Below are 14,319 nucleotides of genomic sequence, written 5' to 3'. Positions count from 1 at the left end.
TGCAGATACATGCAGATACACTTTAATAATTGTAAGTAAACACAAATGACAGAGAATTTAAAACATACTTTCAACATTCAGTCTCGCATTAGGGGAGAGCTTTCCAAGTTTGAATCCATAGACTGATTCATCTTGGGTGTTGCAGTTCTTGATCTTCAGGGTGTGCATCATGCCTTCCACTGTTATCTCATATTTATCACTGGGAACAATTTCAATTCCATTCTTGATCCACTGGGATCCTTTGACATCTAAATGGGTGAGTTCAAGACTGAACACTGCCTCCTGGGTCTCAGTAACGGTTTGGTTCTTCATTGTCTTCTTGATTTTAACAGCTTGGATAAAATTATATTTGAAATAACATAAGAATGAAATTACAATAACTTCAGAGGCATCAGAAAACAACTCAAAATAAATTTAGCTAAATTTACCTTCAACTTTCAAGTTAGCGGATGTCTTGGAGTTTGCCACCTGGTATGTGTACTCTCCAACATCCTGTGGTCTAGTGATGACGATGACTAGGCGTCTGACAGCACCATCACTTTCACTCCTGACATTATCACTGAAGTCAACAGGATGGCCATCTTTAAGCCATTTGCCTTCTGTATTAGGATTAGCAACTTCACACTCCAGCTCTGCAGTCTGGGATTCTGCTACAGTTACATCATGAAGTGGCCTGTTTATAGCACCACCTAGTGGATAAGAGAAACATTACAGCTTTGACAAAATTCACCTGTTGTGCAGGATTAAATATTGTTATTAAAATGCAACCTGAATATCTACGTACCTGATACGATAAGCTTTGCTCTGGATTCCTTCTCACCAGCCATAAAGACGTACTCTCCCTCCTCGTCCTTCATGGCGTTCAAAACAGTGAGGCTGTGGTGTGTACCTTTGGACTGGATCTTGTACTTTGCCCCTGATTTTAAAGGTTGATTCTTGAAAGTCCAAAGAGCATCAATGCCAGGGTGGGATACCTCTGCCTCGAAGGTGACATTCTGAGTCTCAGTGCAAACACAGTCCTCCATGTGCTTAACAATACTGATTTCTATTAAAACAACACATAACAATGGCATCGTTAGCAATTATTTTTAAAGCAATAAAGTATAAAATTACACAGTTAAAATACACAAGCCTTAAGAATACAGCACGAAACAATCATAAGTGATACGCACTCTGGACAGAAAGTGTACAAGTTGAGTCCACTTTGCCAACGATCAGTTTATATTGTCCTTCATCTGAAGCATAGGTCCTGCTTATGGCCAGTCTCTGTTTAGATCCTTTGACAACCATCTGGACTCTATCACTTGCTGTCAATAGCTTGTCATTGTGGTACCATTTTATTGAACTTATATCAGGGGCAGAGATTTTAGCCTCAAGGACAGCTTTAGTTCCTTCCACCGTGGACACATCCTTAAGTGGTGCCAAGAAGCCGATGGCTGTGTAAGACAAAAAATGATTAATAACAGTCCATAAAAATAAAAAAATTGCATGAGAATTTATTGAACGTGGGTTTAATGGTAATGAGATGGCTCACTCTGAATTGTCAATTTTCCAGATGTAGAAATGTCCTGAGCAGGAACGACAAATGAGTAGATCCCAGCATCATCCTTGCTGGCATCTTCAATGAGAAGCTTATGGGTGACTTTGTCGATGACCATGTGAATCTTACTGGAAGCAGAGATGTCCTGACCATTTTTCATCCATGAGCCTTCCACATTTTCCTGAGAGAATCTCACCTCAAGCTGGGCAATATCACCCTCACAGATCGTCAGGTCAGAAAGACCTTGCATCAAAGTAACAGGGCGCACTAACACAAACACACACACACACACACACACACACACACACACACACACACACACACACACACACACACACACACACAAAGATGTTTAATGACCTTTGCATTATAACAAACAACTATTAAAAACAACTATAAAGTTTAAACTCTAAAATAAGCAAGTCACAGTTTGAAACAGAATGTCTACTCACATTTCATCTTAAGGGAGGCACTTGTCTTAAGATCTCCCACTTTGAAGGTGTATTTTCCTTGGTCCTCCTTCTTAACATCTTTGACAGAAAGACTGTGGCGACCGCGACGTGCGGACACAACGTATTTGAGACTAGGAGTAATTTCTTTGTTCTCAAAATACCAGGTGCCTTCAGCATCCTCACGGGATAAAGCGCATTCAAACTCTCCGGAGTATGTCTCAGGGACTTCTGTATTCTCAAGGTTCTTTAAAATTTCAAGTGGTGCACCTGCATGACAGATCACATTTTACATATAATCAATGTTTAAAACACTCTAAAAGTGTTTGAAAGATTTTAACTGATGGACAGGAAGATAAAAACAAACCTTCAACGTAAAGTGTGGCAGTAGTTCTTATTTGGTCATCGTCAATAACAACACAACTGTACTCTGCTTCATCCTTCATTTCAATCACCAGCACAGATAGGAAATGCACCTTTCTGTCAGAGTGCATTCTGTATTTGTCACCAGAGAAAATTTCTGCATTGTTTTTAAGCCATTTGACCTTGATGAATGGCTCATTTGTCTCGCATTCAAAGGTCACCATGGTGTCCTTCTCTTTGGCGTTTTGATCTTCTAGTTCTTCTGTGAATGACACTACTTGCTTGGCTAAAAGAAAATGCAAAAATGTGAATTAATGAGGGTCATTTATACCATATACAGAATATGAAACAAATAAGACATTTTTTTTTTACCTTGAACCAGCAAGAAGGCATGGCTTGAGGTCTCGCCAGCAACATTCATGGCTTTGACCATTACACTTGCAGAGTCCTCAGCTGAGACATTCAAGATCACTAATTCACAAACTTGGTCCTCTGGCCAGAACCAGTAAATCCGGTCTGTTTTCTCCAGTATGATACCATTCTTGAACCACTGACACTCTGGATCTGGTTTACCGGTGATTCTACAACAGAAGTGTACTTCATCTCCCAGGCAAACTGTCTGGCTCTGGATCCTTTCAGTGATCTTTGGAGCCTCCATGCTTGGAGAAAGCACAATTCTCTCTGGTTTGAATTTGGGGATGGTGAGTTTCTGTTCCTCCTCTTTAGTAATTTCAGCATCAGGCCCCAGTTCTTTGTTACGATGAAGAAGTTCTTCTTTTGTCTTCTTCAGCATACCCTCATAAGACTCGTCCTTCTTGCGAGACTTGAGCTCAACTGCAGTTATTGCTTCATAGTAGCCTTCCTGGGTCCTACGTTTAAACTTGCTTCTTAGTTCCTCTGTCTCTTCTGTTAGTTTCTCATGGATCACTCTCTCAGTTTTCCTCAGCTTAACCACTTCCTTGGGTTCTTTGGAGGGTTCGGATGACTTCTCAGCTTTGACAACCTCAAAGGAGACTCTGCCATGCTCTTGTGTCGGTGCAGGTGCAGGAGTTTTGTTCTCAGGAGCACGGCGCAAGATTGACCTGAAGTCCTCCCTCTGCTGAATCTCAAATTTGACAACATATTCAACTGCACCTTCAGGGTTTTCAGCCACAACTTTAACATCTCCCGAATCATAGGACTTGGTGTCTACGATTTCCAAATAGTGGATACCATCGTATTGTAGTCTGAATCTTTTGCTCTTGCGGATGAGAAGTCCATTGAGGTACCAGTTGACTTTTGGGGTCGGGTAGCCTGTCACCCTAGTGCGGAATTTAGCAGTTTCTCCCTCCATAACTCTTACTGGCTCTGGAAGCAGGACAATCTCTGGTTTAGTCTTCTCAAAAACATCATCTCCGGTGACTCCTGAGGGGCCACCCTCATGAGCAATGCGTTCGATTTCATCGATTCTTTGTCCTCTCCTTCCTTCTGGCAACTGGCTCTCCTCCACCAGACTCTTCTCGTCCTTCACAATCAGCGTTGCAGAGGTCTGGTCAACACCAAACTTGTTAGTGGCTCTGCAAGTGATGATACCACTGTCCCTGGAATAAGCAGCTTCATAGTCAAGACTACAATAGCCAAACTCATTGACCATACGGAGTCTGTTAGCAGCTGCAAGCGGCTTGCCGTCATGCAGCCACTCAACAATCATGGTTGGGTCACCAATAGGGGTCAGTCTACACTCAAAGTGTGCAGGTCCAAATCGCTTCAGTCTAACTGAGGTCAGCTTCTTTTTGAAGTGTGGCTTCTGTTGCTTCTCTTTGTCATAGAGATCACCCTCTTCCCATTGTTCCTGGCCGTAGCGAAGATGCAGTGGCTCCAACTCTGGTGCAGCAATTTCTTTGGCCTTGTAAGTTCCCTTGGGAATGACCAGCTTTTTCTCAGGCTGAGGTTGGACAGCGTCCACCTCCACATTGACTCTGCAGCGAGTGGTATCTCTGCCAGCTTTGTTAATGGCAGTAGCTGTGTACCAGGCGCTGTCAGATCCTGAGCTTGAGGGAATCTTAAAACAAGCCTCCCCTCTACCACCCTCAACCCTAATAAACAAAAAAAAGTTTCATTGCAATAAGGTGAAAATGGAAAAGCAAACAAAATCTGAAAAGAAAGTTAATTATTATCATAACTTACTTGATGTTTGGGTGTTTGTGCGGGGAGATGATGTCACTGTTCTTCAGCCAGACAATATCAGGAATAGGATTGCCAATGGCTTTAACAGCCAGCTCAACCAAAGTACCCTCTTTAACGCTGATGTTTCTTAGCTTCTCAACAAACTGGGGTCTCACCAAGTTTTCCTTGGCTGCAATCAAAAACCGTGTACAAACGTTATTTAATGCAGTTTGCTTTAAATGACAAAGTCTATTTTAGAAACATAACACATTATACCTTCAACTGTAAGAGTGATGGATACAGAAGTTTTTCCAGCTCTGTTCTGAGCAACAACAGTCCACTCTCCAGAATCATGAGGCATGGCAGGAATCACAATCATCGACTGAGTTCCATCCTCCTTTATCACAATCTTGTGGGTGTAGTCGTTAACCACTTGTTGTCCTGTAATACAAATTTAAAGACATAAATGTACAGTCATCATTATAACACAATATTGCATTGGAAATGCACATATCCACCAAGCCTCTGCAACCCAAATCACTTACCGTTGTGGAACCAGTAGGTGTCAGGCATAGGTCTTCCTACTACTTTAAGATCAAATCGTGCAGTCTGTCCCTCAGAGCACTTGAAGGATGATGGCTTCTGTACAAACACAGGCTTGTACAGTCTTTCCAGCTGGGCCTCATCTGTGTCATCAAGTCTACGAGCAGGTGAGCGCCCAGGTGAACGACTTGTAGAACGTGGTGAAGTGGACCTGAAAAATGTTATTGTTTGGAATAGATTTAGATTCAGATGCTATTTTCAGGGGTCAAATTTCAAACCAATGGCATTTTCTGAATGTTCTGATCAGCAGGAACCTACCGGATTCTTTGAACTGCTCCTGGTTGAGGATAAAGTGTCTGTGCTGGTCCAGTTGGCTCAACAGAGAGTTTTCCAGAGCTGACAGCATTACCCTTTATATTACTGACCAAAGCAGTGTAGACACCCTCATCTTCTGGCAGCACTACAGGAAGACGCAGACTGGCTCTACCATCCTGCAGAACCTCCATCTGATAGCGGCCTCCATGTGCAATGCGTTTGCCATCTTTGTACCAGGTAATCTACATATCCAAACAGATTACACTCTTAGAACATAGAAGCCTGGAGGATAAACATGATGAGTGTTGTTGATCTTGATGTCTATATAACACATTTTAAATGACATTGTACCTTAGGGAGTGGGGTTCCTGTCATCCTGCAATGGAAAGTTGCACTCATACCCTCCCTGAGTCTGTAACTTTTAACTGGGGTATTAAATACTGGTGAAACAGGATCATGCTCAGAAATGCTCATATCCATCTGCTCTCCATCCTCAGTCACCAACTCCTGGTAGGTAATCTTGAGTAGACGGAATTCGATTTCTTGAATACATCTCTGCTCAAAGTTAGATATTTGGAACTCCTGTGAAAAACAGGAGGGATGTTAGGTCCAATTTTTTTTACAATATAAATAAATATTTACTGGATGATGTATTCATTTAATAATTTCTTTACTCTTGGCATTTAGGACTTTTTACGGATGCCATTGTGTAAAAATGTACATTTTCCCATCCCATCACTTATCATACCTGCTCTGAGATGAAGGAGTGCATCATCTGGGACTGTTGAGCCATCCTCCTCTGCATGATCATCTCTTTCTCAGTCACACTCTCAATAACAGTAGGTACATCTGCCACTTTTGGCTCCTCTACTGTAGTGATGACTTCTGTCCTATAAGTCTCGTCCTGTTTCTTCATATAGGCCTCATATGCCTCTGCAAAAAGAAGCACATGTGATTTACATGATCCATGTATAGTATTGCCACAGTATTATAAAAATCTATCTTAAACCAACCTTCTTCCAGCAGAAAGGCTGAGGCAGAAATCTCTCCAATTGGGTTCCTGACAAAGATGGTGTACTCTCCAGCATCATCGGGGAACGTCATAGAGATCTCCAGCTTGCAGGCCCCGGTGTCTTTATTGTAGGCCACTCTGTACCTGGAGGAACAAATGAAAATATGATGAAGCTGTGTCAGTAAACATTCAAATCAAAAAGCTTAAGCATTAAACATACCTATATCCAGTGGTGAGTGGGATCCCACTCTTCTTCCAGTAAATATGAGGCTTGGGGCTGCCTCCGATCTGGCACTCAAAGACTACACTGTCTCCCTCCACAAGCTTCTGCACTGTGGGTTTCTTCACAAAGAATGGGGTAACGCCTCCTCCAGCCTCCACAGACTCGGAGACGGCACTAATTTCAGACATGGTCTCCTCTCTGGCTTCAAACCTGTTTATTAAACACATTTTCTTATGAATGACATATTTACCAAATAATTGCAAAAATACACAAAATGTATTAAAGCACAAAGAAAATGTTCTTTAACTTCATTAAAATTGATTTGTTTACATTTATACTGTTAGTATATGCTTCTATTTAAACTTAGCAATTTATACTATACATAGAGAATATACAATCAGTGGAAGTCACACCCATGACTTTGCCTTTTCTAAAACCATAATCATATTTTGCTTCTTTTTTATGACTACAACAGTATTATTGTAGTCATAAATCACAAATTACAACAGTATTATTTTTTTATTGTTTATTTATAACAATACGACTGTCTTCAACTTACTGTCTTTCCTGAGCTGCCATTTCAACATGTTCAGAGACCGTAGTAAAATCCTCTCGGCTGTCAATGTCTTCTGAAACTGAAGATGAAACAGTACAAATACGTTTATGATGTAACCGATCACACCTTTTTAAGACAATTTGTTTAATAATAATCTATTACCTTTGACCAGCAGGTAGCAGGAGGTGCTGATGGTTCCAGCCTCACTGGTCGCAGTGCATGTGAAGCGGCCACTATCTTCAGCAAACGCCTCGCGGATCACCAAATGGGCAAAATTGCTTTCATAAGTGATCTGAAAATCAATGGAGTTCTCGATTCTGTAATCCTCTCTTAACCACATAATGGCTGGTGTGGGGTGACCTGAAATCTGGCACTCCAAAGTCACACACTCTCCCTCAGTGACAGTCACGTTCTTCAATCCCTGGACAAAATCACAACAGGATTTTAAAATATAATATGTTTTGTCCTCTAAATATTTGTACATATTTATTTAAATATTGACAAAGAAGGTAAGATATTGTCGCTGTCTTTCTGAAACCTCAGAGGTCCAAATTCCCTGTTTTTCAGGAAATGTAAAGAACGCTGTACTTTTAAAATGATTAAATAATGTTTTGTCAAAGTTGACAAGCACCTTTTAATACTTTTCATTGTTTGGATATTTGCAAAACCCAATGACAAACATAAAGGGTGACTATAATAATAATGATTTATGGCACAAATAAAAATCACGAAATATGGAGAAAAAGGTTTTAGAAGGGCAGCAGCGATATGAAGCTATAAATACTCACAGCCACAATAGTTGGTGGCATCACTTGCTCCTTTGTGTAGGATGGGATTGCTGCAGTCTCAACAATCTAGAAAGGAAAAATAAAAATGATGATTATTAAATAAAAAAATCAGGTTGTGGGGTTGAGATACTGTAGAGTGGATTCATTTTGTATATGATAACAGTGACAAGACAAGAAGACGGTGAAGATGGTAGATGATCTTTTGATGATCTGAAGTAGATGGCAATGCTTTCTGTTTACTTTATTACATAACATGTACATTAATCCATACGAGGCTCAATTAGGTCAATAAATATTTAGATGGTACACCCAATAAAATAGTTTTGTCAGGCCAACAGTACACCAATTCTTGGCATCCCTGTTTTATCATTCTATAATAAGACCACATGACCCCTGCTATCTTTAGAGCCCAGCATCTGTGCACATCCATCACAGTCAGTTTAAATACACCAGCTAAATCACCCTCGATATTTGGTCAACACTCCACATGAATACATTCACCAAGTTCAATTAACCTGTCATTGATCAGGTTTGTTTTGCATGCTGTAGAACATCAAGATGTGCTTTGTAATTTTTCTAAACCTACTTCCACATTTTACTGTCGCAAAAATACTGTACCTAAATTAGATCATTGTATAGTGGTAAGCATGAAAAGTGACAGGCATACAGTGAATCCCTTATACAACAAGTACAGTTGCACCATTTTGTTTTTAATTTATTCTCTATGAACACAAACACATTTGCAATCTTAATCGGTACAAAGGCTTTCTAAAGATAAAAAAACATGATAGAGATAAAAAATACATGTTTTGTACAAACAGTAGTCAAATAACCCAATAGCACTCAGTGCTGTATTCAGATGAGAACATTTGTGAACTTGTGTATTGCCATCTGAGTAAACGTGTATTGCCATTTGTTATGTGAATCAGATAATCCACGAGATGTCAGGTTGGTGAAACTTGCAGAGCAAGCATGCAAAATGGAGTGTGTCATTTGAAATGACCATTAAAGGTGTGAAAACAAAATGGTGTAAAGTGCATCTGTTAATGCTGTGATGGGTGTGTGTGGTCTCCCTTTCATCTTCACCTGTTAGATTTTTTTCTCAAGTTATTTAGAGCATCTGTAACAGATTGCATACAATCTGCCTATAATTAATCATTAACAAATAATTTAATAAGTCTCGTTGAAAATCTTAAGGGCAATTGTTAGGGTTAAATTATCATTCCTGAAAATTAATCTTGCATATTTTCTGTTTGTGTTAAGAGAAATCTCATGCAAGATATTTGTAATGTGAACAAAATTGTTCATGTAAAAAACTTATCTTGATTAATGATGTTTGAATATTCAAACCTATGAGCAGTATCAAAATAAATGGACAAAATCTTCCAACAACCTGCTCTGGGGTTAATTTGGCTCTGAATTTATAAGGGGAATAAAGTCACAGTGTGGCTTATGACTGTGAGCTCTTTAGTCTTAAACAGATCCGAACCCCCTGTTGAGACCAAAATTTGAAAGAACGCTTTTTAAATGACTAATTTTGTAGTTTGTCAATTTATTACTAAAAAGTAAACAATAAATAAACAGTCACAGTCTATGAACATTTAACCTTAAGGTTGTATTTGTTAACATTAGCTAACATAAACTAATAATTAATCATACTTCTACAGCATTATTAAATTTAGTTCATGTTATTTTTAGCATTCACTAATACATTTTTTTAAATCAAAAGTTAACATCAATTAATGCACAATGAACTAATATAAACCATAATATTGGCATTAACTGACATAAACAAAGATTAATATGTTGAAAACTACATTGCCAATTGTGAGTTCATGTAAGCTAATGCACATCAAATGTTAACATGTACAAGTCATTTTCATTTAACATTATTATTACAAAATGCCAAGTTTTACCCACTAGAGGTCACTGTAACCTACCTCTTTAACAGCGACTCCGCCAGCTTGTTGCTGCAAAGTGAAAGAACCTTCCCATTGCTGCTCCTTGTGGGAAAATGTAGAAGAGGTCTGGACATATGAGGTGCCAGTAGTCATGCTGGTATAACTGGACTCTCCCACATAACCCTCCTGCTTCCATGGAGGAAGAACATCAGCACCCTGTGATACTTGTCTGTTGGTGGTGATTGGAGACTTTACTGGTCTGATTGGGGACACAGACAGTCTTGAAGGGGAAGCAGGTCTAAAAGTAGAATATGCACAAGATATGAAAAGGTGTTTTAATCATTAGGCATTGTATAAACTGACACAATTATATATAACCTCATCTATGCATTTTACATGAAGTTGGTAGCATTTAGTGCAACAAGCATTTATGCAATAATAAAAACAGGTGTTTAAATTTTTACCTGTGAGGTGTCTGACTGGGGGCTTTAACAGATCTCACAGGGGAAGGGGACTGATGGCGAGTAGCTGTGACCTTTGGCGCCGATGGTGTCGGCTTTGGTGGCACACGAGGAGGTGCTTTGTGAGCCAAATCACCATCTTCTATCTGCATTTCCATCATGGCTGTGGACTCAAAAGAGGCCTCCATTGTCTGTATAGGACAGATTAAGAGTTAATGTGTGACAATCATTTAACTTAACAGTCATCTATCTGCTTCATGTGTAAATTTGTCAGCATGTTGGTTACCTTTTCAACTCTAGTCTGTGAAATCTGAGAGCCTGACACGATAGTCTTGGTCTTCTTAGCAGGCACTGCAAGCTCCTCACCTGAAATTAGACCAAAAAATATTTTAAAAAAGCAAAATTTCATATTGGAAATAAAACAGAAGAGCACCAAAACATATCACACCTTGAACCAGAAGCTCGGCAGTCGAGCTAGCACGTCCACTGCTGTTAGATGCATTGACAGAATAAGTTCCTGAATCTTCCGGGAAAGCTTCAGCGATCAGCAAACTGTAAAGGTCTCCTTCTTGAACAATCTGAAAGTCAGCAGAGCTTTGAATCTCAGCTCCCTCTCTGTAGAACTTCACCACAGGTGTAGGGATTCCTGTCACTCGAACATCCAGTCTCACTTTGCTTCCTTGTCTCACGGTCACACTCTGTAGTCTCTGAATAAAGGTTGGTGGCGCAGTTTCCGCTTTGAGAAGAAAAGAAGAAAAATACATTTGTTTGACATTATAGCTCTAAAAAGAAAAGAAAAGAAAAGAAAAGAACGGTTTCTGTGGTGATAGCTACCTGTAACCAGCAGTTCAGCTGTGCTAGTGGCTTGTCCAGCGCCATTGGTGGCTCTGACAGAAAATCTTCCGCTGTGTGCGGCTGTCACGGCGGGGATCATCAGAACAGCGCGGCCATCGCTGAACGAGATCTGAGCGCCGGGCAGAGCGGCAGCAGTAAGAACCTGACCATCACGAAACCAGCTCACCTCTGGAACTGGATTACCTGTGACAAAACATTCAGATGCATTCTTTGTCAGCACTCATTTATAATTCAGTAGGCAAACGATGTGTTGTTTAATATCAAGATGAACAAAGTCTCTTACCACTAACTTGAGCCTCGAACGTTGCAGCACTACCCTCAAGTGCCACAACGCTCTGAAGCGGCTGTGTAAATGTTGGAGCTTGTGTTGACATGATAGAAGGCGCCCTATAAAGGAAAAAATCCAAGTAGTGAATTTTACATTGCAGTCACATTGATACAAGTATAAGTAACAGAGAAATTCTGTAACATTATAGGTTGTTAAATGACAAACTAGGTGGGTGTTAAAGACAAAACTGAATAATCACTATCCCACTCGACCCCCCATTCACACCTGGCTATCAGCAGCCTGTCATTTGTGAGATCAGGACAGCTTTGAATGCAAAGGTGTTGAGTGTCAAGTCAAGCACCCAATTAAACAGCTTCAACGTGTGAGAGGAGCAACTGTGAGCTTACTAGATGCAACTATACAGGCCATGATATTTTCCAGGCCCAAAATATCTACAGGATTTCCAGATGTATTTTACATGATCGCAGATTGTTGGCTAAAAGCACACTAGGCACAATATAAGACTTTTAACAGGCTTGCTCTCACTTTAAATCAACATTTGATATGTAATCCTGCCATGTGATTCCTCACGACAACCATTCACACACACCAGAGCAGACCTGATCTAAATCAGTGCTTCTCAACCAGAGCGATGAGGCCCACCAGGGGCCTTAAAATAAACTCCTAAAACATATGGTTTCAAATGTGACAAAACAGGCATTAAAATAAGCTCAAACAACCAGTTATGCCAAGCTCTGTAATATTGTTTAGGTAGAAACAGTTAGTTTTGGTTTAAATGTTATTCTGGACAATTATCTGACTAAATGTAAATCATTCGCTGCTTTTTGCATTAGCTAAGAAGTAATGTGAGAAATAAAATCAGTAAAAATCACATACATCAGTAAAAAATGATTTGCAATGGTATTAATGTCAATAGCATCAAACATGTTTAAAATTTAAAGAAACAACTAATTTTCTACATCTTACTTAACTTAAAGGTTGGTTACAATTGATTAAAACACAAAGAAAGGGCACAAAAAATGTTTAAATACTTTTGCTAATATTTAATATCTAGGCTTTGAAAATATGTATTACTTAATCTTACCACAGCCTAAGTAAAAGGTTTCTAGTAATAGTCAATAATCCATGTTTATACAAACACAAAAGCCCAATTTCTGTATACAAAATTTCCAAGTAGCCTAAACCATATACTGTCGGAATACGTATATCAGCAATGTGTAGTTCCAGCACTACAGAAATCCAAAAATAGATTTTCATATCACAGAGATCACATACAGTATAAAAACTGTAATATATCAGTCTGACTTCTACATAAATGTATATTACAAAAAGCATGAAAGAAAATAAAGTGCTTTTGAGAAATAAAAAAAGAAACAAGGTTAGGCCATCTGTATCATCAACCATATGGCAGGCTCCAACAGGTGAGAGTGAACCACACGGTTCATAACATAAACTCAATTTACACAATCAAAAGCTTTGCTATATGTCAACAACCAACCCAATAACTTGAAAATATCTAATTCAAACCAAATGCTATCATGTATGAAGGCTGATATTCAATAGGACAGAAAAGGCAGTCTCCAAAAATAATCTGTCCCTTGTTTGATTGACAGACACCATGTGGCACATAGCTGGAGGTGCAACTGATATCTCTGCTGCTGATTCCCTTAAAAAGACATCACGGCCCAGCTGAGGCACCACTCTAATGCTATCACAGGCTATTCTTGGCTGTTCTGAAATCATTGCACCATTTAATAACGCTTCAAGGTATAATGTTTAATAAACTTCCTGAAAAGCAACACAAATTGACTCAACTCTTATCATGCTTCCACAATCTCAACAAAATAGCACATAGTGGCTATTAGCACTTTAACTTAGCTTAAAAAAAAGTGCAAGCACACATCACAACCAGCTCATGTAAATATGTGTTTTAATGTAGTAAATGTCACTTACTTGAACCACAAGGCTGCCTACACTTGATGGGACTGTGCCCAGGTGACTACCGCCTCAGCAACAATCCTCTTATGCAAAATGATTCCAGAAAATCCAAGGTGAGAACGGTTGGGCCCCGTAATAACCCAAAAACAAAACTACACAGGGTCTAAACCATGTAGTTTTGCTTTTTCCTTGCAATCCCTACACCCGAGGCAAGGCTGGGAATGCTCCAACTGCTCAGAACTACTAACATAGTTGTTTTAGTTTATATACCTCAAGCCTAGTCTGCATCATCACTTCCAGGCCACTCCCAATTGGCCGCAGCGCACAAAGCATCATGGGAAAGTGATGCATTTTATGGAGCTTCGCACCTGTTTCTCAGTGGTCTCCTTCAACACATGAAGTTAATACTAGCACGATATGCTTTAGCCTCACTTTGGAGCTTTGAGTTTGCAGATTTATATTTCAAACAAGTAACTTGTTACATTTAGTGTGCATTTAATAACATGGCGTGCTTAAAACTTTTATGGCAGACTTTAACCTGTTGATGACCAAAAGGAGAGACTGGCTGTCCCTGTCACTCAAAAGGGAGGGCAAAGCAACCCCCACTGAAAGACACCAGTATACTGCAAACAGTCTGTATCCCTGTTTTTTTCCAAACGTTACTATCTTCATTCATCATTAGCTTTTTAGATTAACATTATTTTTAATCAGTGCCATTCTTTCAGGGATATAAAGGCTCATACAAGCAAAAAATCACTGGTTATAAAAGACGGGATCCTGTTTAGTAGTGCTATTTTCAACATCAACACTGGGTTTAGGTGCTTAGTACATTTATAAGTCCATTTTTTTACCTCTCTGTCCAAATTACAAATTAGTCATAAGGCTTTTATGTCATATGAAAACAGGATAATAATGTTAAATGACATCAACGAATCCTAGCA

At 39.5% G+C, this 14,319-nt stretch overlaps 1 protein-coding gene across 1 annotated transcript in view; it reads right to left on the bottom strand.

The window, feature by feature from the left end:
• The window catches only part of ttn.1 (titin, tandem duplicate 1), a 132,977-nt gene extending 119,396 nt beyond the window's left edge, over positions 1 to 13,581 (bottom strand). The window contains exons 1-26 of the mRNA XM_057336724.1: positions 13,394 to 13,581; positions 11,435 to 11,538; positions 11,131 to 11,334; positions 10,745 to 11,032; positions 10,583 to 10,662; positions 10,300 to 10,487; positions 9,875 to 10,133; positions 7,935 to 8,000; positions 7,309 to 7,567; positions 7,150 to 7,225; positions 6,588 to 6,800; positions 6,369 to 6,511; positions 6,104 to 6,288; positions 5,707 to 5,937; positions 5,359 to 5,597; positions 5,043 to 5,251; positions 4,774 to 4,938; positions 4,519 to 4,687; positions 2,725 to 4,427; positions 2,357 to 2,638; positions 1,993 to 2,259; positions 1,535 to 1,807; positions 1,173 to 1,436; positions 785 to 1,045; positions 429 to 689; positions 69 to 332 (exon numbers count right to left, since the gene is read on the bottom strand). Of these exons, the coding sequence (XP_057192707.1) occupies positions 69 to 332; positions 429 to 689; positions 785 to 1,045; positions 1,173 to 1,436; positions 1,535 to 1,807; positions 1,993 to 2,259; positions 2,357 to 2,638; positions 2,725 to 4,427; positions 4,519 to 4,687; positions 4,774 to 4,938; positions 5,043 to 5,251; positions 5,359 to 5,597; positions 5,707 to 5,937; positions 6,104 to 6,288; positions 6,369 to 6,511; positions 6,588 to 6,800; positions 7,150 to 7,225; positions 7,309 to 7,567; positions 7,935 to 8,000; positions 9,875 to 10,133; positions 10,300 to 10,487; positions 10,583 to 10,662; positions 10,745 to 11,032; positions 11,131 to 11,334; positions 11,435 to 11,525 (6,640 nt within the window). The 5' untranslated portion in view covers positions 11,526 to 11,538; positions 13,394 to 13,581. The remainder of the gene's footprint in view (positions 1 to 68; positions 333 to 428; positions 690 to 784; positions 1,046 to 1,172; positions 1,437 to 1,534; positions 1,808 to 1,992; positions 2,260 to 2,356; positions 2,639 to 2,724; positions 4,428 to 4,518; positions 4,688 to 4,773; positions 4,939 to 5,042; positions 5,252 to 5,358; positions 5,598 to 5,706; positions 5,938 to 6,103; positions 6,289 to 6,368; positions 6,512 to 6,587; positions 6,801 to 7,149; positions 7,226 to 7,308; positions 7,568 to 7,934; positions 8,001 to 9,874; positions 10,134 to 10,299; positions 10,488 to 10,582; positions 10,663 to 10,744; positions 11,033 to 11,130; positions 11,335 to 11,434; positions 11,539 to 13,393) is intronic.
• Between the last annotated feature and the right edge of the window lie 738 nt (positions 13,582 to 14,319).

Source organism: Triplophysa rosa, linkage group LG6, assembly GCF_024868665.1.
Source record: "Triplophysa rosa linkage group LG6, Trosa_1v2, whole genome shotgun sequence".
Classification (NCBI taxonomy): Eukaryota; Metazoa; Chordata; class Actinopteri; order Cypriniformes; family Nemacheilidae; genus Triplophysa; species Triplophysa rosa.
Note: the sequence above shows the minus strand (reverse complement) of the source record. Positions and strands in the feature narration are given on the sequence as shown.